Source organism: Hyla sarda, chromosome 3 (assembly GCF_029499605.1).
Source record: "Hyla sarda isolate aHylSar1 chromosome 3, aHylSar1.hap1, whole genome shotgun sequence".
Lineage (NCBI taxonomy): Eukaryota > Metazoa > Chordata > Amphibia > Anura > Hylidae > Hyla > Hyla sarda.
In genome coordinates, this window is record NC_079191.1 from 119,357,626 (window position 1) to 119,380,910 (window position 23,285).

At 40.5% G+C, this 23,285-nt stretch overlaps 1 protein-coding gene across 1 annotated transcript in view; it reads right to left on the reverse strand.

The window, feature by feature from the left end:
• The window catches only part of EPHA4 (EPH receptor A4), a 69,447-nt gene that overhangs the window by 11,886 nt on the left and 34,276 nt on the right, over nt 1-23,285 (reverse strand). The window contains exons 5-12 of the mRNA XM_056564900.1: nt 18,590-18,925; nt 6,983-7,107; nt 6,714-6,873; nt 6,165-6,276; nt 2,149-2,207; nt 1,905-2,018; nt 1,618-1,803; nt 355-416 (exon numbers count right to left, since the gene is read on the reverse strand). Coding sequence (XP_056420875.1) covers nt 355-416; nt 1,618-1,803; nt 1,905-2,018; nt 2,149-2,207; nt 6,165-6,276; nt 6,714-6,873; nt 6,983-7,107; nt 18,590-18,925 — 1,154 coding nt within the window. The remainder of the gene's footprint in view (nt 1-354; nt 417-1,617; nt 1,804-1,904; nt 2,019-2,148; nt 2,208-6,164; nt 6,277-6,713; nt 6,874-6,982; nt 7,108-18,589; nt 18,926-23,285) is intronic.

Genomic DNA, 23,285 nt, shown 5'->3' on the forward strand with positions numbered 1-23,285 from the left:
AATTTATTTTTTTGAAATCCTGACTCGTTCTGGTCTTAGGAGTCCAGTGGGTGATCCTAATCAGTATTCAACAGCATTCCCTGTATGAATGTGATTAGGACCGCCCATTGGACTCCTAAACAGAAAGTTCACCTCCTCGTAATGTCACACCACGCCCTCTCAATGCAAGTCTATGGTAGGGGGCGTGGTAGCTGCCACGCCCCCTCCCATTGACTTGCATTGAGGAGGTGTGGCATGATGTCACGAGGGGCGTGACCATGGCATCACAACCCCCGCAGCCCACACACAGCGTTCGGAACAAAATGTTCCAAACGCTGGGGCAGTGGAGTACCCCTTTAAGATTTCCCAACTTACCCTAAGGAAAGCATCCAAGGAGCCATTCTCCATGTATTCTGTGATGATCATGACTGGTTTACCTAAGACATAAATGTAGTATAGTTATTCGCCATGTAATATAACCATCCTGCATACAAGTTCATTAAAATAGTTTATGTAAATGATTCTTCTTAAACTATTTTCTTCCTCCAGTACTTTACTAGAACTGTTATTTCATTGCATTTCTGACCCAGTCTATGAAACATGAATCTAGTGACAGGTTCATAGTGGGTGTCTGTTTCTTTGCATAATTACCATCTAAATGTGTATGGAAATGTAAGCACTTTTCTATCTTAGAACTATTTTTCACGCAGCATACTCATTTTTTCTCCTCTCTTGCAGCTATTAGAGCAGCAGCATATTTTAATGCTGTGCATGTGAGGGCTTTATTCAGATTTTATGGTTTCATAAGTCACAGAGATGATAATAAGACACTGCTGGAATCTAAAGCAGGAGCTTGGCACGTACACGAGCTAAGGCCAGCATCTCACGGCTCACAACATTCACACCTCACAATGAATAATACTAAAATTAGCCATCGAGTCTGTTATTTGTGCACCTAACTGCAACACACTGCCATCCCACCAGAGCCAAATCGCTGGGCATAAAGGATAGGGCAAGGTGGAAATAACAGATGGCAATCATAAAAAGTCCAAATAACCCATTAGATACTAGAAAGAATTAGGGGGGTTCTATCTGCATTAAACAGTTATTGGGCTGGAAATTAGGATGGCATTGGATGGCAGTGCTAAGCAATTCCAAAGATTTTACCCCAGCAGCTGACTGTAATGAGATTTAATGAAAGCTGCTTCCCTGAGATGTGCTATCCATTGTCACTGGTGGGCTCGATGTTACACACAGTGCCAATGAAGGTTAAGCGACAGACCATGTTTTCCTTCTTCTATCCAAAAATGAAAAGAGCTGAAGCCATCTGCTTCCTGCCTGTACTTTAGCAAGTGGCAGTCTTACACAACCCTACAATATGTCCTACACGTGACTCTCATAAACCTGCGGCACTCTCGTCTAGGGAAAGAGTATCGGTAAGAAGCCACTTTAATCTGACACCAAGATGAATTACTTGGTCCTTCTGCTATTGGTAATACTGAAGCATTGCCATCTGTCATTTCACTCCAAGATTTTATATCTATGGTGAAATGATTTATTACACTTCTAAACATACACGGGAAACTGAAGGAGGTTCTTCAGGACAACAATTCTTTATAAAGACCACATAATACTTACATTTGGTGACAACACCTTCAAGATGAATGATGTTGGGGTGATCAAACTGGCCCATTATACTGGCCTCACTGAGAAAGTCTCGCCTTTGCTTATCCGTGTATCCAGCTTTTAAAGTCTTGATGGCCACATAAATTTCCCTTTTACCAGGAACCTTAAGACGACCACTGCATACTTCACCAAACTCTCCTGTAGGCAAGAAAGTAGGTTATCTTTATGATATCAGAAACAAATTGTCTATATAAATATATATTTATACACATACAAACAAGTTTGACATGTGTACTCACCGACACCAATTACTTTCTCAATCTTGATACAAGAGGCATCAATCTCTTTTGCAAATTCCCGCACTGCCTGGTTAGGGTCCTCATAAGTAAATGGGTCAACATAAGTCTTTACTCCTAGAAAGGAACTTAAAGGGTTAGGATCATATTCCAAATAAAGAGAAGCAAAGATTTTTATGGAAATAGCTATGCCATTAATTCTATGTAATATATGGTAATGAGATTTGTCCTGTTTCACAACCACTACCTTGATTTAAATGCTTCTCCTCATCAGCCTCTTGTTTAGCTTTACTGTACTTGCTCCGCCTGAAGGAATAAAGGAGAAAAGCATTAGAATCATGGATAAAACAATGTTTCAATAAAATGTAGAGAGAGAGAGAGGAGAGAAAGAGAGAGAGAGGGAGGAGAGAAAGAGAGAGGGAGGAGAGGAAGAGAGAGGAAGAGAGAAAGGGGGGAGAGGGGGAGAGAGAGACAGAGAGAGAGAGGAGAAAGACAGAGAGAGCGACAGAGAGGTTTGGAAGAAAGATAGGGAAAAAGAGATAGAGATAGGAAGAGGGATGCAGAGTGTGAGAGAGAGACAGAGAGAGAGAGAAAGAGAGAGAGAAATAAAAAATAGAAGTGTCTGAGATAGAAAGAATAAGAGGGAGATCAGAAGGGAAATTACTACAAAGTGAGGAGTGAGAGAGATGGAGGGAGGGAGGGAATACGGGAGAGGAAAGAGAAGGAAAAAAAGAGTGAAGTGAGAAAGCTAGAAAAGAAGATTGGGGAAACCAAAAATTAGAGATTAAAGAAAAAAATATAAATCAACAGATATAAAGGGAAAATTAAAGAAAGAGAAGAAAAAGAAAGAAAGAAAGAAGAGAGAGAGAGAGAGAGAGAGAGAGAGAGAGAGAGAGAGAGAGAGAGAGAGAGAGAAAAGAAAGAAAATAAGAAGGGGAAAGAAAGATAAATAAAAAGAAAGAAGAAAAAAGACCGAGAAAGATAGGGGGGAAACGGAGAGAGAGAAGAAAGAGAAAGAAATGTGGGAGATAGAGAGAGAGAAAGAGAGAGAAATAAAGAGTGGGAGATAAGTAGACAGGGAGAAACAAGAGAAAAAAAAGAAAGAGGGAGAGAGAAAGAAAAAAAGAAAAAAAAACAAATAAATAGAGAAAAAGAACAACAAAGAGAACAAAAAATAGACTGATAATCAAACTACAATGAAAATCTTGATATATTATCTATGGATAGAAACAAATCGGAACAATTGTTGAAGAAAGATACAAATACAAATAGTTTACACATATACATGTATTAATCTATTACCGGTAGAATGCTCTATTATGTCTGCACTGTTTACTGATTCCAAAAAACATTTAGACAGAAATGTAACTAAAAACCGGATTACAATAATTAAAGAAAGGTAATTCTGACAATGAGCGGTTCCATTGTATCTACAGGGTCTTGTCTAGAGAACACAGGACTACTGATAAAACACTAAATGAAGGCTCTGAGCTTTTAATGATAGCTCTGCCGTAAACCCTTCCCCACGCATATCTTGTCACCTGTGTGACCTCCCATTGCCTGTGTACTATCGGGGACACAGCTGGTTATCATTGTCCCTTCTTGGCAAAGTCTAATATGGGTTTTCATCAGAATGGAAAAAAAAAGTGCAATCTATTAGAAATGCTCCCATTATGTGGGCGGTGTTCAATATCCAAAAGTGATTTGAGGAGCAGAAATGAACAAAAGTCGCAGCGAGCAGAGACACTAGGATTTCAGGCCATCCAACAATTGCTAAGTAAATGTTCCATTTCCCCTCCTCTTCATAGCGCTACAGGTGAGAGGGTCAAACAAGAGGTAACTTTTCCCACAGGATCCGTCTATGAACAAAAGGCTGGAAAGCATGAGTATTGTGGAATGGCGACCTAGTGTGAGAAGTCTTCCTCAAATATCAGATAGGTACACCGTGAAAAAAGGTGCACGTATCAGCCAGGTCAGCTTTGATCAGACCTTCAATGGCCAAGATTGATGACGTTGTATAAATGGAACAAAACAAGTGTACATGTGATACCCATCCAATTCTGTCTAAATACGGATAGAAAATATCTTTACCCCACTGTAATGTCATTCTAGACACTCTAGTGCAGTGATCTCCAAACTGTGGACCTCCAGATGTTGCAAAACTACAACTCTCAGCATGACCGGACAGCCGACGGCTGTCCGGTCATGCTGAGAGTTGTAGTTTTTCAACATCTAGAGGTCCACAGTTTGGAGATCACTGCTCGAGTGAAACAGGCTATGGACTGAATCTTACTTTATATCGTCAATATACCCTAACCCAGAATACAAAGGGTTAATGGTTAAAAAAATAAAAATAAAAAAAAGGATCAGAAAGGCATTTAACAGGCTGATTCACTTCTACCCTCGAAGGATGGAAGGCAAAACCGCCCTTTAAAAAGGATGGAGGCTTGGATTCAAAACCGTCCTTTAAAAAGCATTTTTTTGGGAAATGCAGAGATCGGAGCCACGTACAGGGGCGCCAAGCTGCTCTGAAACTACAGAGACACCATCTGTCTCCCTCTCTGTCAACGGCTTACATAACCTCATTAAAGCGCACAGGGATAGATGTTCGGAACTGTCCAACTTGGTACGGATGTAGAACTAGCAACTGCAGGCTTGTTTAAAGTCATGCTGAAAAGTTCCTTTAAAAAATAAATAAAAGTAAAATTATAGCAATAGCCACATATACCTATACAGGCCACCTGGATGCACACTTTCCCATCTATGCCAAGTCACATGACAGCTCAGCAGGACAGAAAGGATGCCATGAATAGTTTTTTTTTTTTTGTTCATCCACAGCTGCATTCCCAGCAGTTTTCTCCATGCATTTTACCATGAATGTCATTGGAATGCTTCTCGTGCATTCACTCGCACATTCCTGTCATTTCACTATGACATCTTCAACTGAGGCTTGGATTCAGGACAGTCCCTTTGTTTATATTCATACATTGATAGAGCTAAAAATGCATCCACGTATGGCTCCATGACTACGAAATGAAGATAGTTAGACATTTTCGACCAGTACCATTTGGCCCGATTCCCTATATGATCAATTGCAGTCGAAAAAGACTATTTGAATCCCCATTAGGTGAGTCTGTCAGACTCGAGCTTCCTTGGCTGCGTTCCCTAAGACAGCTTTATGGCTGACACTAAAGAAGAATCAATGAAAGTCCAAAGGGTCGATGCTTCATTTTTATATAAAGTAATCCATTGAGAGCCAATCACTGCTGGCCTTCTATCGACCTGAGCCCACCCTCTCCAATGCAGTTAATGGCGTTGCACTGACAGCTTCTTAGAATGATAAACTGCGAGAGACCTGATAGAGTACAACCTGGATAGAGGGTCTCGAAATGATTTTCTGATGATGTGGTCTCGGCAGCTATTTGTTTCCTCGCTTAGTGCAGACATGCCACCTACACATCCCTTTTAAATAAACAAACAACCATTTGCATAGAGTGGCGGCATACTGGTAGATGCTCAAATAACATAAAATTGAGATCTCGGGAATTAGTGGAATTAATTTTCCATTTGAAGCGGGTCTCCTGCTGCAGGCATCATGCTTAAACTGCAGGGGGCTTCTGCTGCTGCACTCGTGCTGGGGAGATCAAAGATCCTGGTAGGGGTTTGTACTGAGAATGCTATGTTTAGATGCTAATCACAGAATATGTCTTTGTTTCAGGTCTGAACTACACCCAGAAGAGGAAAGTACTGGCATAGGAGAGAGACAAAGGCAGAAAAAGGCATTCTAAGAATCCTAAAAATACCTAACATACTTTCTCAAAAACTTCTTAGCCCTTTGAATCAACGATATGACAACATTGTATATATGAAAGTAAAACGGGCATCCTTGTCCAACCGGTTAGGCTACTAGACTATAATACTATTGCGCTGCTATCTTTTGCTTTTGTTGAGACCGCAATTATCTTTTTTTTTTTTTTTTTTTCTAATTGTTGCTCTGACTCTTCTTACATCCGGCAGATCCCAACAGGGAAGAGGTGAGGCTCTGAAAAGTAATGCTGCATTCATTTCGCAAAGCAAACAGGCAAAATAGAATAAGGAATGAAGCCGAAGATGGTTTTGTTGTAGTTTTGTGACTTACTGTTTTCATCACAATCTCTAAAGATTTTCCCAACACAGCTGCCTATGAATAATTTAGCCGCGGTTTACAATGTTTTATTCTACTATTCATTTTAAAGGCTAAACTTGGCTAAGTCGACCCCATACCTTCTGCTGATGACAAAGGCAGCGATTAGAATGACCACGAGGACAATGCTACCGGCCACAGACACCAACAGCACAGTAGGACTGGTTCCTTCACCGATCATTGGAGATGGAACTATAAATAGCAAAAGAAACACAATGCATTAGAATGAAGTCAAAGCCACACAGCTGAGAGGTGCTAAAATCCATACTGAGGACACAGTTTAGCCTTCACTTTATGGAAGTTATTTATTTCCTTTTGTATGGGCTCTACGGCTATATATAGTAAGCTGGCAAATAGTCTACTCGGACAGAATGCGCCACCATTTGTGTGCCATGGCTGAGTAATAGAAACTTTAAAAACTATGGAGAGATTTATCAAATACTGTGCAGAGGAAGAGGGGTGCAGTTGCCTATGGCAACCAATCAGATTGCATCTTTCATTTTTAAAGACACCTGTGAAAAATGAAAGAAGCAATCTGATTGGTTGACATGGGCAACTGCACCACTCTTCCTCTGCACAAGTTTTGATAAACCTCCCCCTATATTCCGAAGGGAGCAAAGATGTTTCACCTGTATTTGTGGTGAATTCGAATGGTCCACTGAACTCGCCATAACCTGCTGCAGTCCGGGCCCGGACATGGAACACATATGCAGTGAGTGGGTTAAGGCCTTTAATATCTGCACTACGTGATCCAGTCTTTACGATGCGATAACTGCGATCATTTTGGTCCTGTTGGGTAAACAAAAAGACATTTTTGTATAGTCCACATACTCACAACTCAAACAAAGTAGCCATTGGCCACACAACAAGATGAAGACATCGGGAATGATAAGATTACCTTCTCATAGTACTTGACTTCATACTCTAAGATGACACCATTGGCGCGGTCCGGTTCTGGCCAGATTAGTGACACGCTATGTCTGGTGATCTCCTTAGGCTGAATCTGGGTCACAGTGGAGGGAGCTGAAAAGTGCAAAGGTCAGATTTTAGTTTGTATTTATTTATCTTTTTAAGATGATGTCAACTAAACTTCTTGCAATAGGAATCAAATAGAAGTAGAGGAGCACTAATGCAATACAATTATATGCCACCCTTTTACAGAACTACAACTCCTTTATACTTCCTAGTTTCTGAAAATAGCAATGCAGATAAATAGGCAGATTATATTTATTAGAAAAGCTGGTAACCTCCCGTGCTCACTGGGTGCCTCCCCGAGTGCTTGTGAAACGAAGTATGTGATTTACTCTACCTACATGAAATCTGCTGGAGGATCCGGGGAACACCCTTTATGTGCAAAATCTAGTTTTTCTAACTCATAATTTTTCAATAAATAGGCGAGATTGAGATTAGGTTCATGACACTAGTGCTGACTCATCAGTAATAAAGTCTCCAGAATCGACATCTAATTCCAACACCCAAGTGACATAAGCAACGTGAGGGCTAATAAATGGTAGGCTAAGAACTAGCATAAAAGAATGATTGGTTCTAGTGACAGAGCATTTTATTGTTATATTCCTCCTATGCTAAGCCTATAGCATGACAATAGGTCACAGCCCATGACAAATTAGCCCATTATTTGTGATGAGGCACAGGAAGTTGGAGTGAAGCTCAAAGACATCAAGACTGATAAATAAGACTTGGCCAATAAATCCATCAATCAATTTCATTAGAGAGATTTTATAATGTTACCTCCAATAGGTGGCAGAGGAGAGTTAGATTTTTTTCCCTTTGGAAAAAAGCTACTTTACATCATTTTTTTTCCCCAGTGGGCATTGCCTAGCCTATTGGACTCCCTACGCCAGAGTGTCCTAGTAGACACATAATCCCAGATTATTTCCAATGGATGTTAATAATACAATTTTCACCCAGAAAAAAAGCATATTCTTTATTTCAACAGCCTACATTACTCACAAAAGCCAATAAATATTTACATCAGAATTAAACAACTTGAGCATATTCCATTTCTTATGACATGACACACTTCTTCTCATATCTACCATCATCCAACACCTTTTGATGAGACTTTTCACGTCTGTCAAGTTTTAGGCACAATATAAATTGTATGCAATCTGCAGATAACACTTCTAAAGTGGATGATTTTGTGGAGTCTTTGAAGAGCTCAGAATAGTAGATTTGCTGCTTTTATTGGGGTAATTCAGCTGTTGTGCCACTTACCCTGCAATAAAGGTTCAGGGGCTGCAGAGATAACACCAAACATGTAGCATGGAGTTCAAAGCCAGGAGTTGTGTGTTTCACTGGGGTTGCATATACAGGTCTTACACTTCCGCAGATGGGGTTATTAACAGCTAACTATAGTTTCACTGGTAGCATCCAGGTGCGTGATGACAACCCTATGGGCAGTACAGATCTTGATACAAAAACTTCTACCCTCCTCCCAGGTGTCATAAAACGTCTCCAAGGATTGTGCAGAACAGGCCTGGGCCCAGGACTGAAGTCACAGATGAAGACAAGAAATGCAGAGAAGGAAGTAAACAGCTACAATAAACCCTCTAAAGCCTCAAGGCAAATACTAGAGAAACAACTTTACTGCCAGGACTGTGTAACCTAAGCTCGATTTGAAAAGCATGAAATGGACAGTGACTTTGAACTAAAGAACCTTCCACGTGTGCCATGTCTGATCATTGGTGCCAGATACTTCTTGATATTTAGTGATGTAAAATGATGACCTCCTTATCTGAACCTTAGAATTAAAATGTAGGACTGGACATACGATTGTTAAATTAATACAACATATTTATCTGATAATGGGACCTTATCACTATAGCTTTAGCAGAAACATTAAGGGGGAAATACTGTTTAAGGGTCTCCTTTTGTGCGTTTGATAATTCATTACTCATAGTTAACATACAAAAAAAGACAAAAAGACAAAAAAAAAAAAATACACATAAAAAACCTCCAACCTAAAGACCCCACAAGAGGTGGCTTCGGCTGTTTAGGTCCCATAATCGTAACTAAGAAACAGAAAACGTTATAACCACTGCCCCTTTCTACAGTGGAAATTCCTAGTGTTAATGGAGCATGCCTTTCATCCATTCAGGTGTATTCTAAGTTTGTCCAGACAAGGTTTTTCTCATTATTTTTTAATAAAAAGGACAAATCCATAACCAAACACACAAGCGCACATACCCGGTGCCACCTATGTTTATGCTGCTGCCTTTGCTAATGTGTATACATGTCTGTGCTGCATTATGTAATCCTTTCCTAAGCAGCTTCACTCTCCATTTCACCGGTAGATTTAGTTTGGTTTTTCAGCAACATTCCACAAAGTAAATGGGACTTAAAGAAGCAGGTATACAAAACAGCTTCAAATCATCAGCAAATCTTATAGTGCTTACCTCTCCAGGCGCTTGTTACATATTATTTTATTTATGCAGCCAGTGACTGCAATGTTTTTCATGGTTTCTAGAAGCACTTGTCTCCAGTGCCATAACCTTTTTTTTATCATCAATGTGCCAATTTAATTTAAAAGTCCCAACGTGTTTTATTACAAGTGGCTAGTGATTTCATCAGGGAATCATTAATGGTAGAGTGGTCTAATACAAAATCCTGGTTATGGAAACTCGTAAATTGGTATATTGATTTTTATTTCCCTTTTTTTTTTATTGGCGAATTGGGTACATACATGGTGAAATAGAGACTCATAGGGGCAGAACTACTGTGGGTTAGCCTTTTTGGGATGGGTGCTGCACATATGAGGTTTATGTTAGTCTTACAATAGGAATTGGACTGCATGACCACCTTCCCCCTCTCTCCTGCCTCTGGTCTGCAGCACAAGGAATATCTGTAGAAACCTGATAAAAAGGGTTACAACGATGAAGTGAAGTGGTTCAGAAAACTGTGAAAAATACTGCATTTACAGGCTGGGTCTAAAAAAGGATCAGTAATACCTAATTTACGACAGTTGTTTAAGGCTATGAGTGTGGTATAGATTCTGATACCGGCAAAAAGGAATTTTGATGTATAACACTGCCTTTTCATGGCAGGCCCATCCACTTTAATATACCGATCAAACTCTACTAGTGACTAGGTTTGTTCTTTTACTAAAACTATTTGAAACAAAAACTGTATTGTGGGTTTTTGGCTGGTATTCCAAGTACACCATGGGCTTAGCCCCAAAATATGATGTGAATGGGACCTTACGAATACCTGTAAACACTTGTGAAATGCATTTGAAATGCAAATTTTTACAGCGAATTTGGGTACTTTGTGATTTCGCAAATTTTTAGAATATAGCGCTATATATTCGTAGTGACGAATATACAATGATGTTTACTGTGTAAAAAAAAAAAAAGTGATCATCCCTCCCTGCTTCCAGCTTGTGGTCCAAAGAAGGCTCCAATATTATTTACTGTGTGAGTCGTGTGGAGCGCGAATATTTTGTATATGCGAATATGCAAATATTTGCGAATATCAGCACTTTCAGAGGACACTGATCCCTCCCTTTTTTTAGCTTAAGATAGGGTAGGTTAGTTAAGCAGATAGGTTCTAGTATAGGGTATAGTGTTAGTTAGTTGAAAGATATAATCGTGCACTATACGAATTTCATTACGATTTTCGCATGGACAAAAAAATTGTGAACAAACAAAGCGAATATGCGAATTTCGCAAACATATTCGCAAAATATTGCAAATTTGAATATGGCCCCTGCCGCTCATCACTAGTAAGCACTTGCATAGATTTAGTAGTCTTATATTGATAAATAAATGTCTAAATTCCCCTTAGCAACAAATCACAGCTCAGCCTTCATTTATCAAACTGTTCCAGTACAATATAAGCTGAGCTTTGATTGGCTGCTATGGGGAAATCCCTGACAGATTGATGAATCTTATGGCTTTCCACTTTATGTGCCTTTAACACTTAAATGCAGTTCTATTGTGTTTTGTACATAGTAACTTTACACTCAATGGTTCTGTTCACATGTATTGGGCACACATTAGAATGCTGAGCTTGGAAACATAAGGACTTAAACACAAGGCAGCTTAGGCCCACCCAGTTTTAGATTAAAGGGGTATTCCAGGTCAAAACTTTTTTTTACATATCAACTGGCTCCGGAAAGTTAAACAGATTTGTAAATTACTTCTATTGAAAAATATTAATCCTTCCAATAGTTATTAGCTTCTGAAGTTGAGTTGTTATTTTCTGTCTAACTGCTTTCTGATGACTCACGTCCCGGGAGCTGTGCAGTTCCTATGGGGATATTCTCCCATCATGCACAGCTCCCGGGACGTGACATCATCATTGAGCAGTTAGACAGAAAACTTCAGAAGCTAATAACTATTGGAAGGATTAAGATTATTTAATAGAAGTAATTTACAAATCTGTTTAACTTTCCGGAGCCAGTTGATATATATAAAAAAAAGTTTTTTACCTGGAATACCCCTTTAAGTATGTCTTAGTCCATGCTCTTTTACGTCACATTTTTCTCCCACTGTCTCTTTAAAGGGGTACTCCCGTGGAAAACTTTTTTTTTTTTTTTTTTTTAAATCGACTGGTGCCAGAAAGTTAAACAGATTTGTAAATCACTTCTATTAAAAAATCATAATCCTTCCAGTACTTTTTAGGGGCTGTATACTAAAGAGAAATCCAAAAAAGAAATGCATTTCCTCTGATGTCATGACCGCAGTGCTCTCTGCTGACCTCTGCTGTCCATTTTAGGAACTGTCCAGAGCAGCATATGTTTGCTATGGGGATTTTCTCCTACTCTGGACAGTTCCTAAAATGGACAGCAGAGGTCAGCAGAGAGCACTGTGGTCATGACATCAGATGAAATGCATTTCTTTTTTGGATTTCTCTTTAGTATACAGCCCCTAAAAATTACTGGAAGGATTAAGATTTTTTAATAGAAGTAATTTACAAATCTGTTTCTGGCACCAGTTGATTTAAAATAAAAAAGTTTTCCATGGGAGTAACCGTTTAAGACCGCAAAGTAGTCAGTGTTTTCCATTGAATCGGTGCTAAGAACTGGCTTTTTAGAAAAATGCTGATCTGGTCCTGCATTCTCTGCCTTCCTTCCCCCTACCACTTGTTCTTTGTCTCCAGTATCCTAAATTCTGTCATGACGATGACTTATCATGTGTCCCATTTCTTGTTATCTTTTCTAATGTAACTATATTCTTTTACATCATGTAATTTTTTATTATGCAATATTTTTAGACACTTTTTTCAACTTGAAGTTTTGAAAGTGACTGCTATGGGTGAATGGGATTTTATGCTTTTAGCCCATTTCTTTTTATCATTCCTAGATTACCGTAACTTATTTTTTAAATAATGCGGGAGGAAGCAATTCATTGATGGCAGGGGAATAGGTGCTCACTGCGGACAAGCCCTCGGAAAAAAAAAGTTATTAAAGTAAAGTAGATGTTGAGGAGCAGGACAGGAAAACACAGAAGTGCAATCCATCATCTTGTTAAAACACAAGCCCTGACTGTGTGTTTGATTAGGCTTGTGTCCTCCTGATTCCTTAACATTACTCAAACACCCGCTCTGTGCCCCCTCTGTTTCCCCCATCAATCATGTGGCATCGCAACAGCAGATTTGTCTCCAGGGAGGGAAAAAGAAAGTTTTTGGAGAGTGAAAAGAGGCAGAGCATACTGGGAAATAAGAGTTAAGTGCTGTGTTAAGCGCTGGTACATGGCTTGTTAAAGGGCTTAGTGACAAACATGTGAAGACATTCTGGCTGCTGGAGGAATACATCTACAGGGATGATCAAGTAAATTATCAACGCAAATAAAAGGAAAGTGACAAAAATCTAAATTTTATTGATTTAATAGTTAAAAGCCACCAGTAGTTGCATATATACTAATACCTGGCAATGATAAGCAGCATACCCAGATTTCATCAGTAACATTGGGAATCCCAGCATTAACCACAAAGCGGATATGCTGTTTTATTGTACGTAACTTGAGATCTGTATTGTTTTTACTCTTGTGGCAATTGTAGGTTCTGTCTCCCCTGAGGACACTTTCTAATTAGGCAGCAGAAATGTGTAGGGAGCGCTGGCTGTAATTACCAGTACCATTTGAGTGAATTGCCATATTTCTCCTTTTTACCCATACTACCTACTTGCTAGTGGATTTTAACTATGGAATAAAAAAAATATATATATATAAAAAATTTGATTTTAGACACTTCCATTTCATTTGCTGTGATAATTGATGTTGACCTGGAAGTTATACGAACATGTAGGCTGTGGATGAGCCAACATTATCCTACTTTTTCTTACTATAAGGTATTATCAGTCAGATTATACAATCAAGAACTTTACTAAGGCTATGTTCACAATGTCAATATGCTCTGTCCCGTTCTGGTCCATTCAGTTTTTTTTTTTGTTTTTTTTTGCTGAACCGACCCAAAACAGGTCAGAGCACAACTGACACCAACAGGTCCCAGCAAATTCCATTGACCTAATTGGGGTCTGACGGGTATCTGGTATTTTACCAAAGCCAAGTGGTATATTAAAAAATAAAATAAAATAAAAATAAGTTTTTTTCCCCACTCTCCATTTATTGGAGTACAACGGCAATGTGAACGAGCTCTTAGCAGGCCTCTTTCACATAGAACATACTTGTTGAGTATTTTTGGTGCTGACTCCATGACTCCTGAAATAACTCCAACAATCATGACGGTGTGAAATCGGTGGTTGTAGCCGAAAAGTAAAAGAAAAATGACATTAACTAGAAATTTCCGGAATGTAGACGTATACCATAATAACTGCTGAAAGGCTAAATTACTACTTTTAAGTCACACAGAAACGTTGTTCATTTTTTTTCAAACCTTCCTTCCCTGAAACTCCCAATTCTCCTCCTGTTACCAAGGACAAATGTAGGAGGACAGCTGCAATTTGCCACCTCCATGGCCAAAAATATTGAAATCCTAACTCCAGGGACACTGGAAACTGCAGGGGTCAGGGCTATTTGTCCTGCCTTACAAAACGCTCTCTTCCATCGCAGCGGAGCAGGTGATAGCATTTGCTTTGACAAGCCAACAATGGTGGTCTCGCTAATAACATCATTAATATCTTACCAGGAAGTGTCCCTCCGCTACTCATAGGCCCCTTACGAAGTCTGCAGCCATTAGCTGTAACATATGTCTTCATTACAGATTGTTTTTTTTTTTCAAATTTTTTTTTTCTTTTTTTGCAAATCCCTGACAAAACCAGTCCTAGATAATAGTAAACCAATGTAATTACTGAATAGCTCGGGGAATGTAGCTGTTTAACCCCATGCTTGCCAATGCACTGTAAATGCCATCAGTTAAAGCTTATTAGCTGCAAATCTAGGACACCGCAAAGAGCGGCATTATGTGTTGTGAAATATACGTCTCACTTCTTCAGAAGAAGCGATGAATTGTAATTCTGAAAAGAAAAAACCTCTTGGCAGCAGAAGAAAACTGGTGAGCTCCATCTATGTCACCAGATAGAGCTCTGTATATCTCACCAGATAGAGCTCTGTCTATGTCACCAGATAGAGCTCTGTCTATGTCACCAGATAGAGCTCCGTCTGTCACCAAATAGAGCTCCGTCTATGTCACCAGAGAGAGCTCCGTCTGTCACCAAATAGAGCTCCGTCTATGTCACCAGATAGAGCTCTGTCTATGTCACCAGATAGAGCTCGGTCTATGTCACCAGATAGAGCTCCGTCTATGTCACCAGATAGAGCTCCTTCTATGTCCCCAGATAGAGCTCCGTCCATGTCACCAGATAGAGCTCCGTCTATGTCACCAGATAGAGCTCGGTCTACGTCACCAGATAGAGCTCCGTCTACGTCACCAGATAGAGCTCCGTCTATGTCACCAGATAGAGCTCCGTCTATGTCACCAGATAGAGCTCCGTCTATGTCACCAGATAGAGCTCCTTCTATGTCCCCAGATAGAGCTCTGTCTATGTCACCAGATAGAGCTCCGTCTATGTCACCAGATAGAGCTCTATCTATGTCACCAGATAGAGCTCTGTCTATGTCACCAGATAGAGCTCCGTCTATGTCACCAGATAGAGCTCTGTCTATGTCACCAGATATAGCTCTGTCTATGTCACCAGATAGAGCTCCGTCTATGTCACCAGATAGAGCTCCTTCTATTTTACCAGATAGAGCTCCGTCTATGTCACCAGATAGAACGCCGTCTCTATCACCAGATAGAGGTCCGTCTATGTCACCAGATAGAGCTCCATTTTTATCACCACATAGAGTTCCATCTACATCACCAGATAGAGCTCAGTCTATGTCACCCGACAGTGTGGGGCAAAAATCCTATATTCCAGACCAGTGATCTCCCAACTGTGAGCCTCCAGATGTTGCAAAACTACAACTTTCAGTATGCCTTAGCATGCTGGAAGTTTTAGTTTTGCAACATCTGGAGGTTCACAGTTTGGAGTCCACTGTTCTGACCCCTTTATGATCATGTATTACATGTAGCCAGCCATTACCTCTTTAGAATTTAACCCACAACACCCCAATGTTGGTAAACCGTGAGCAAGCAGGGTAGACAGTTCAGCCCTTGGGGCAAATGCCTCCACCCAGTCTAAGGGAAGCATGTTATTGCACTTGTAGAAGTTACACATTGATATTAATGAGATAGATCTTCTAATTACACAGTGATTTTATTTTAGCTATAGCGATCATTATTTTATATTACTTTAAATGGTGATCATTTCAATAGATATATGCTGTAAGTCTTTACAGACATGCGTCATAGATATGGGTTAAATGCTCTATCACATGAAATGATCCCATAATGATACATTTTGTTTCTAGAGTAGAATAGCTCTATTAAAGGAGTTGTCCAGAATTTAGAATAACAGAGCTGCTTTCTTCCAGAAACACTTAGGCTAGGTTCAGACTACGGAATTTCCGCCTGCAATTTTGCTTTGAAATTGCGGGCAGAAATTCCGCTTTCTAAAATGTATAGTGTAGTGAATGATTTTCCGTTCACAAATTCACACTTCGGAATTTCTGAAGCGGAATTTGTGAATGGACAATCCGCTTGGAAATTTCCGCCTGAATAAAGGCGGGGCTCTTTCTTCAGGCGGAAATCCGCGCGGAACACATTGTAGTCTATTGGAGACTGCAGTGTCCGCGCAGTCCTAGCGCCGACTGATTCAGCCGGCGCCAGCCGCACTCGGAATCTCCGGGCAGAAATTTTCTGCCTGGAGATTCCGTAGTCTGAACCTAGCCTTATACTCCTTCCATGGGTTGGGTCCAGCATTGCAAATAGGCTTTACCAAAGTGACTGGGGATGAACCGTAATACAACACACAAGTGTGGACAAGTATGGAACTGTTTTTGGAAGAGAGCAGCCATGTTTTTGTAATCCTGTACAACCTTTTTAAAGAGAATACAAAAAACACCACAAACTGTCTGAAAAGAACACTACATTTAACCCCCCCCCCCCCCCCCCCCCAAAAAAAAAATGCACAGACGAATTAAAAAATAAATAAGTAAATTGCAGGTAGAACATTTAATATTTCCTTATTGACTTCCAGCTAACATTTGGATGCAGAATTTTGGGGCTAAAAAAAATGCTGGTAAAAATGCTAGAAAAACTGGCCTAAAATCAGCTTTCTATTGTCTATTAGGCTCCTGGTAAATGTCAAACAAAACACAAACCCCCCCCCCCCCCCCATGTAAATAACAGATCCAGGTTAATATCCTGGTAAATGTCTAAGCTTATAAATTTGCTGGATCACACATACCAGTGGATTGTTAGATATTGATATTATAAGATATTGGATAGTAAGGGGCCCCTATACTGTCTTTGCATGGGGGCCCTGACTTTTCTGCATCTGCCCTGTTATCATTAGGTATTTAACTATACTATCACTAACTATCACTATCATTATACTATCATTAACTATGAAAAAAACTAGTGCCCTATGTTGTAGGAAAAGGGATGATCCTCCATGCGTTCTAATATAAATGCCTTTCTCCAGATTTTGTTGATACTTATGGAAGATGCCACATCATTATGCAGAACACAGCAGCTGAACAGGGGCCTGGCACCAATGAAAACACACCCGTGGGTGCATCCAGGGACGCAGGAAAGTGCTCTGTAAGGGGCTGGCAATTAGATTGGTGATTGTCTGTGTCATTATACAGTTTTTGTCTTTCACAAGGCTCCATAGAACACAATGCTATGATGGTTGTGTTTGGCATATTTCTAAAGAGGTCTCGCATCGAGCAGCCAACAGCTGCTTAAAACTATCTGTCGCCTCTCGAAGGGAAAAGGCTTGTTCCATTTATTTACACACTTTCGGTGCTAATTGGTGTATCCTGTGTCCAGCAAGCTGTGATGTGACGGAGGGAAAGAGCAAGAGGTGACTGGTTTGGGTAACTGATCCCAAACGTGTTTTGTTTATGTCTGTTGGCAAAGCCAAGACTGCTGAGTCCTTAAAAGAAATAGTATTCAGCGGAGAGACCCCCCTCCCCCCTGTAAACTAAGGGGAGCATAAGGAACCAACAGAGAGTCTTTCTTTGCAGTCCTCATCTGGTTTACTTTCCAGCATTTCATGGGTGATGGATTGTGATCACAATCCACTAGTTCACACCACTATTTGTGCAGGCGGACTCCCCAACTCTATCCAAACACACAAATCATCTTTATGGAAACGCACAGTTTAACGTTGTAATTGTATTGTCATTAAACCTATTGTGGCTTTTTCTCCAGCATAACTAAAGTATCAACTATCATCATAATCAGGGACAGGATAACAGGGGGCTTGCAGAGGTTGTAGTCGCACCTGGGCCTTAGTGCAAGAGGGGTGGCCCAAATAGTGGTATGAATGGCCGGGGGTCCCATTTTACAATCACTGGCTTCATACAATCATTGGTAATCCAACTTAAGTGAAACCAATCTTGGAAAATGTATTCATGACAGCATTGTGGCCTCCCATCCTGTTTTTGAATGGGATTCTATTTTCCCCTGACATTGGCCTTCCCTGTGGAGTTCCTGTCAGAGAGCAGCACCATTCAGACATTTAAGCCCTGTCATAATTGGATCCAGAAAAATAACTCTCCTGATGGGTAAATGCACTGTCCATAGAAATAAACATTAATAAAATCACAATGAATTATGCAATTTGCATATTCAGATCAGCATGCTTTCTTTACATATGGAAATTAAAAGCGCCATCAGACTTTCACATGGTGCAAGCTGGTGACTGCTTAATGTTCCAACTTTTTCCATCTATTTGTGGTGACACTACAGCCAGACAATAAGACAATGAGAATATCTCAGCCACCTTATTTATTAAGAGGGTGGAGCGATGGTTAACATACACGGCCCATTAGTAGAGGGAACACTAAGCTCAGAACCACTCCATCATACTGTCAAGCTAAAAATCATTGTTTATTCTGTATACAAGTTTGTATCAACATAGTATACATATGACATGTCAATATTTCTATGAACCAAACATTGCATGTGTACTTACCAGCTTGGTTGGTCGTAACGGTAACTGAGACAGCCTGGTCCAAGCTAGGGTTCTGTTTCGACACTCCATTCACAGCCCAAATTTCAAAGGTGTAGTTAGTATGAGCCTGAAGATCAGTGATAGAGACTTTGGTTGTTTTCAAGCCATTTTGCTGGGGGCTGTAGTGAACTCCACTACCACAGGGCCGACAGCGAGTAAGGTCAGCTCCGCACCTCTTACAGACTACATTGAAGGAGACGTCATGCCTTCCACCTGTATTCTGGGGAACAGTCCACTCTAAATTTACAGAGGTCTCGTTGACATTGGAAATCAGGTTTTGAGGTGCTGATGGTGGTCCTGTTGAATAAAACAACATATGTCAAAGATCAAACATGGGATTAAACAAGATGAGTATATTGAATGGGAAAATTACCAATGAGCCTAAAACTATGCACAACTTAATAATTCTAAATAAAGGATCACCTTATTTAGGGTTAAAACCTGACATTTCTAACACCATTGCACTACTTTCCATTCTCAACACCACGATGCTTGAAAGGGCATCTTTCCAAATGGCTATGTCCACTTTCACGTGGGAAAATGTTCCACATTGAATCAAGATCCTCAGAAAGCAAAAAGTCAGTAATTGGTATGTGGGACGAGGCCCAGGCAGCTTCTGAACACAGGGGTAGCCAAGCGGAAAACTAGGCACGCAGATGCTGGCAGGTCTGAAGAGAGAGATGGGTCAGAAAGAGACCCCCACCCTCCCCTTCCAACATGAATGGAGATGGCCTATGAAGAGGAGGGGGTGACAGTGGAGCAGAACATCGAGGAGGAGACAGGCAAATGAAGAATAAAACCTTGACGTTATCCATGGAAATAAGTAAAAACAGAGGTGTCACTCCTGGCAGGTTGATTTCAGGCTACAAAGATTATATCTTATTCACACTCACATGTTTCGGAAAGAAAAAAAAATATCTGAGCTTCATATCTTTCCATCTACATGCAACGCAGTGGAGGATATTTTATCTACTAGAAGATTTGTTTAAAGTTATATATTTTTGTTACAAGAAAGACGGATGATCTCTTTTCTGCAGCCTTCTCTTTGTTGACAGATCAATTGTATCTATTCTCTTCTTCACAATAATCTTTTTCGTTATTGCATCGCACTAAATTAGTCGTCTTTTAAGCTACACAAGTGGGAATGAATCTGCTCAGTGGTAGAGACTGTGCAACGTATTGGCCTCGGAGAATTAAAACTCATTTCCTAGATCTGTGGATTTCCATTCCCCTTGGATTTCCATCCTCATTCTTATCACACCCAGATCGGGCTGACCTTTCCATTTCTCATCAAGTGACCTCTAAGACTTGCTTCATGGGCTTTCAATAAGAACAGCAGAATTGCTGATATTAAGTCTACTCCTCCCAAAATTATCTTTATCATTTAAGTTCTGTTTAGAGGCAATTCTTAAGTCGTATTTTGTTTTTGTTGAGCTCTGCTCTTTCCCCATAAAGGCTCTGACACAGGTCTGTAAATTGCAGTTTTTTGTTTCTCTGCGAGGCGAGTTTGGACTGGAGAGGGTGTGTGTCATGGGCTCGGATTAGGTATAAGAAAAGGCAATGACAAAGAGAAGCCTAATGCTGTGTATTTGTGTGTTATTTTTTTTTTCCTTTCTCTTGATGGCAATGGTTTGTTATTCCATATCCAAAAATGCCCTGAGCAAAGAGAATTAACTTGTTGCTGTAAATACTGTGTAAAGATCACCGCTGACTTTGAGACTGAGAAGATTAAAACAATTAGAAATACATTCCTAAAGGTGGGTTCACACAGTGCTTTTTTTATGTTTGTTTTTTAAACGCACTGCACTTTTGGTGGCAGTTCTACATTCAGTGTCAGAAGTGGATTCATAAGCAACAAGAAATGCATAGGAAGGACTTATACTTCCCCTTCCTTCCGTATCCACTTCTGGTTTTGGCTCAAGAAACTGCATCAAAAACTGCAGTGGCTTTTTTCCCCCCAGAAAACATGGTGGCCCTGATTTACTAAGAGTGGAGTGTAGTTTCTTTGTGGGTTTTATTCCCTACAACTTATTTTCCACCGTATTTACTAAGGTTTCCCTACATTTTCCACATTCCCTACACTTTGCTTTTTTTTTTACACATGCTCTGATCTGTCGGGTTTTCCTCAGCTGAAATCCACCACATTTTATGTGGAAACCTTAGTAAATATGTTGGGTTTTTGTGAAAATGTCGGGAACACGCCCCTTTTCGGATGCCACACACCCTTTTCCCAGCAGCCAAGCCCCTTTTTCGGGTTTTCTTAGCAAAATGGAGAGTTAGTTGGATTTTTTCAATTCTGGCACAAAATCTGGCGCAAAATCTGGCGCAGACAGAATTTCTGGCACAATGCAACAGAATCTGGCGCACAACCCGACAAAACATGTCGGGTTTGCAATAGTAAATGAGGGCCTGTGTGTGAATTCCCTCTTATCTAGGCAAAACTGTACATAAGTCAGCACCGGCTTATGAGCTTCACAAGAAAAAAGAACAAAATACAACTTTGCACTTATACAGTCATATACTTAGTGTTATGTAGTGGCGGAGGGCAGGAATCCCTCTAGCCCAGATACAGTCAATAGTAATGTGCATTAATGGAAATTGTTTACGAGTCTCAGGACAACCTGGGGTGTGTATAAAACACTTTAAATTATCCGAGTAAGATTTACAGGCTGGTAAATGAACATTTGGACATGGGTGATTGGGAAGGATTCATCTCTCTGAGCAGAAGGCAATAAGAAGACTCTCAGTCTTGGTTTCAAGAAGGCAGGAAAGTAGCCGCAGATTGATAAATAAAGTAGCAGCCTGTGACAGTTGTTAAACAAGATCCTGGCTTTTCTTCTTTAGATAATATAACCGAAGATGCAATGTCCCAAGCCTAGGAAGTGATTAATGACCCCAAATGGAGGAGTGTGGAACCAGTCTGGCTGTTTAAATACAGAAAAAACCAAGGTGGAACCTGCAGCTCATGTTATATAATACAATGTGATGTCAAGCTAAATTACCTGAAAACAAATGTTGTTTTTATCCCCATGATCAATCTCTCTGCTCTATGCTTCAGGTCCTAAAATAATCCCAGGATTAGTGCCTATAAGTTTACAACTGGCACCAACTTTTGGCCACTGTCCAGAGATGACAAGCTGATGATTAAATGTGTCTGTCTGGCTCCCAATACCTAGATAACATGTACTGTTACTGATCTGTCAGCTACAATGAGGCCTTATGCCAAAAAACACTATTTGGTAGCCATCGGACTATGTATCAACAAAAAGTACATTAAAGGCAGTGACCATTTAACGGATATTCCTTAAAGGGGTACTCTGCCCCTAGACATCTTATCCCCTGTCTGATCACGGGGGTCCCCGCGATCTCGGCTGTGACACCCCAAACATCTGGTGCATGGAGCGAACTTTGTTCCGTGCCGGATTACCAGTAATGCGGGGCAGAGGCTTGTGACGTCACGCCCCGCTCGTGACCTCATGGCCACGTCCCCTCAATGCAAGTCTATGGAAGGGGGCGTGACCGTGCATTGAGGGGATGTGACCATGATGTCACGAGTGAGGCGTGACCGTGGTGTCATGAGCCTCCGGCGCTGCACCCGATGCTCTGAACGAATGCCGGGTGCAGCAGGGAGATTGCGGGGGTCCCCAGCAGTTGGATCTCCGCGATCAGACATCCTATCCCCTATCCTTTGGATAGGGGATAAGATGTCTAGGGGCAGAGTACCCCTTTAAGTTTCCTTTACCTATAAAGGTCTATTAAACAACACTATTTCACAAAAATCTAAATCAAACTACTTTGAAATGCCTACATGAGTGTTAAAAAAGGAGCCTATTTCAGAAAACTCGAGAGACACTATACAAAGAATTTATGAAGAACTGGTATGTGTTTCAAGACATTACAACCTGCAATTAATCTGCTATTCCCTTGGGGTTCTCAAGAGCGCTGGAGTGGAGTTTTGAATACAATTGTTGGAGTCTAAACTATTACAAAGGAGATTCCTATTAAACCAATGACACCATAAACTCTCTTAAGGTCAATGTGGCTCACAATGAAGCAGCTGGTTCTCTCGCGTCTATATTGCGCTATGCTGCTTTAACTTTTAGGAACTTAAGACAGATGTGCCACCAGTAGTCAGCCAAGCTAATGAATTGTTTTCATCTATCCAAGTGTTGTACTCTGAGTGATGACAGATAAGGAACTACTGTGAGAATGTCTAATAATAACCAGACTAAGAAAGAAACAACTTATGTTCTTCATTGACCTCCTCATATTGCTACCTGTTCCTCAAAGACACCAACAGCATAGAGAGAAGAAGTGCAATCCAGTAGAAACTATCCAAATCATGCAAAAGAAAAAGAGTGAACCGGCACCGGTGACCACTCACGGATGGCTGTATTCAACTCAACCAGCCAACAAGCTTCAGAGTACCTGGACAGTATGATAGTGCTCAACGCTGTATATAGTATATCCACAGTAATCACATAGGCAAGAAGAAGGAAGAATGGAGCACATACCGTGAAGTTCCTTGCAGGTGCCACTTTATTCTTTAGACAGGGGAATGGTTACAGAGGGGCGGACAGGTGCTTTGGGGGAAACTTCGGGCTACAGTCCGTGTCACACTTGTCTGTGCTTCATCAGGCCCTCAGGGCCTGATGAA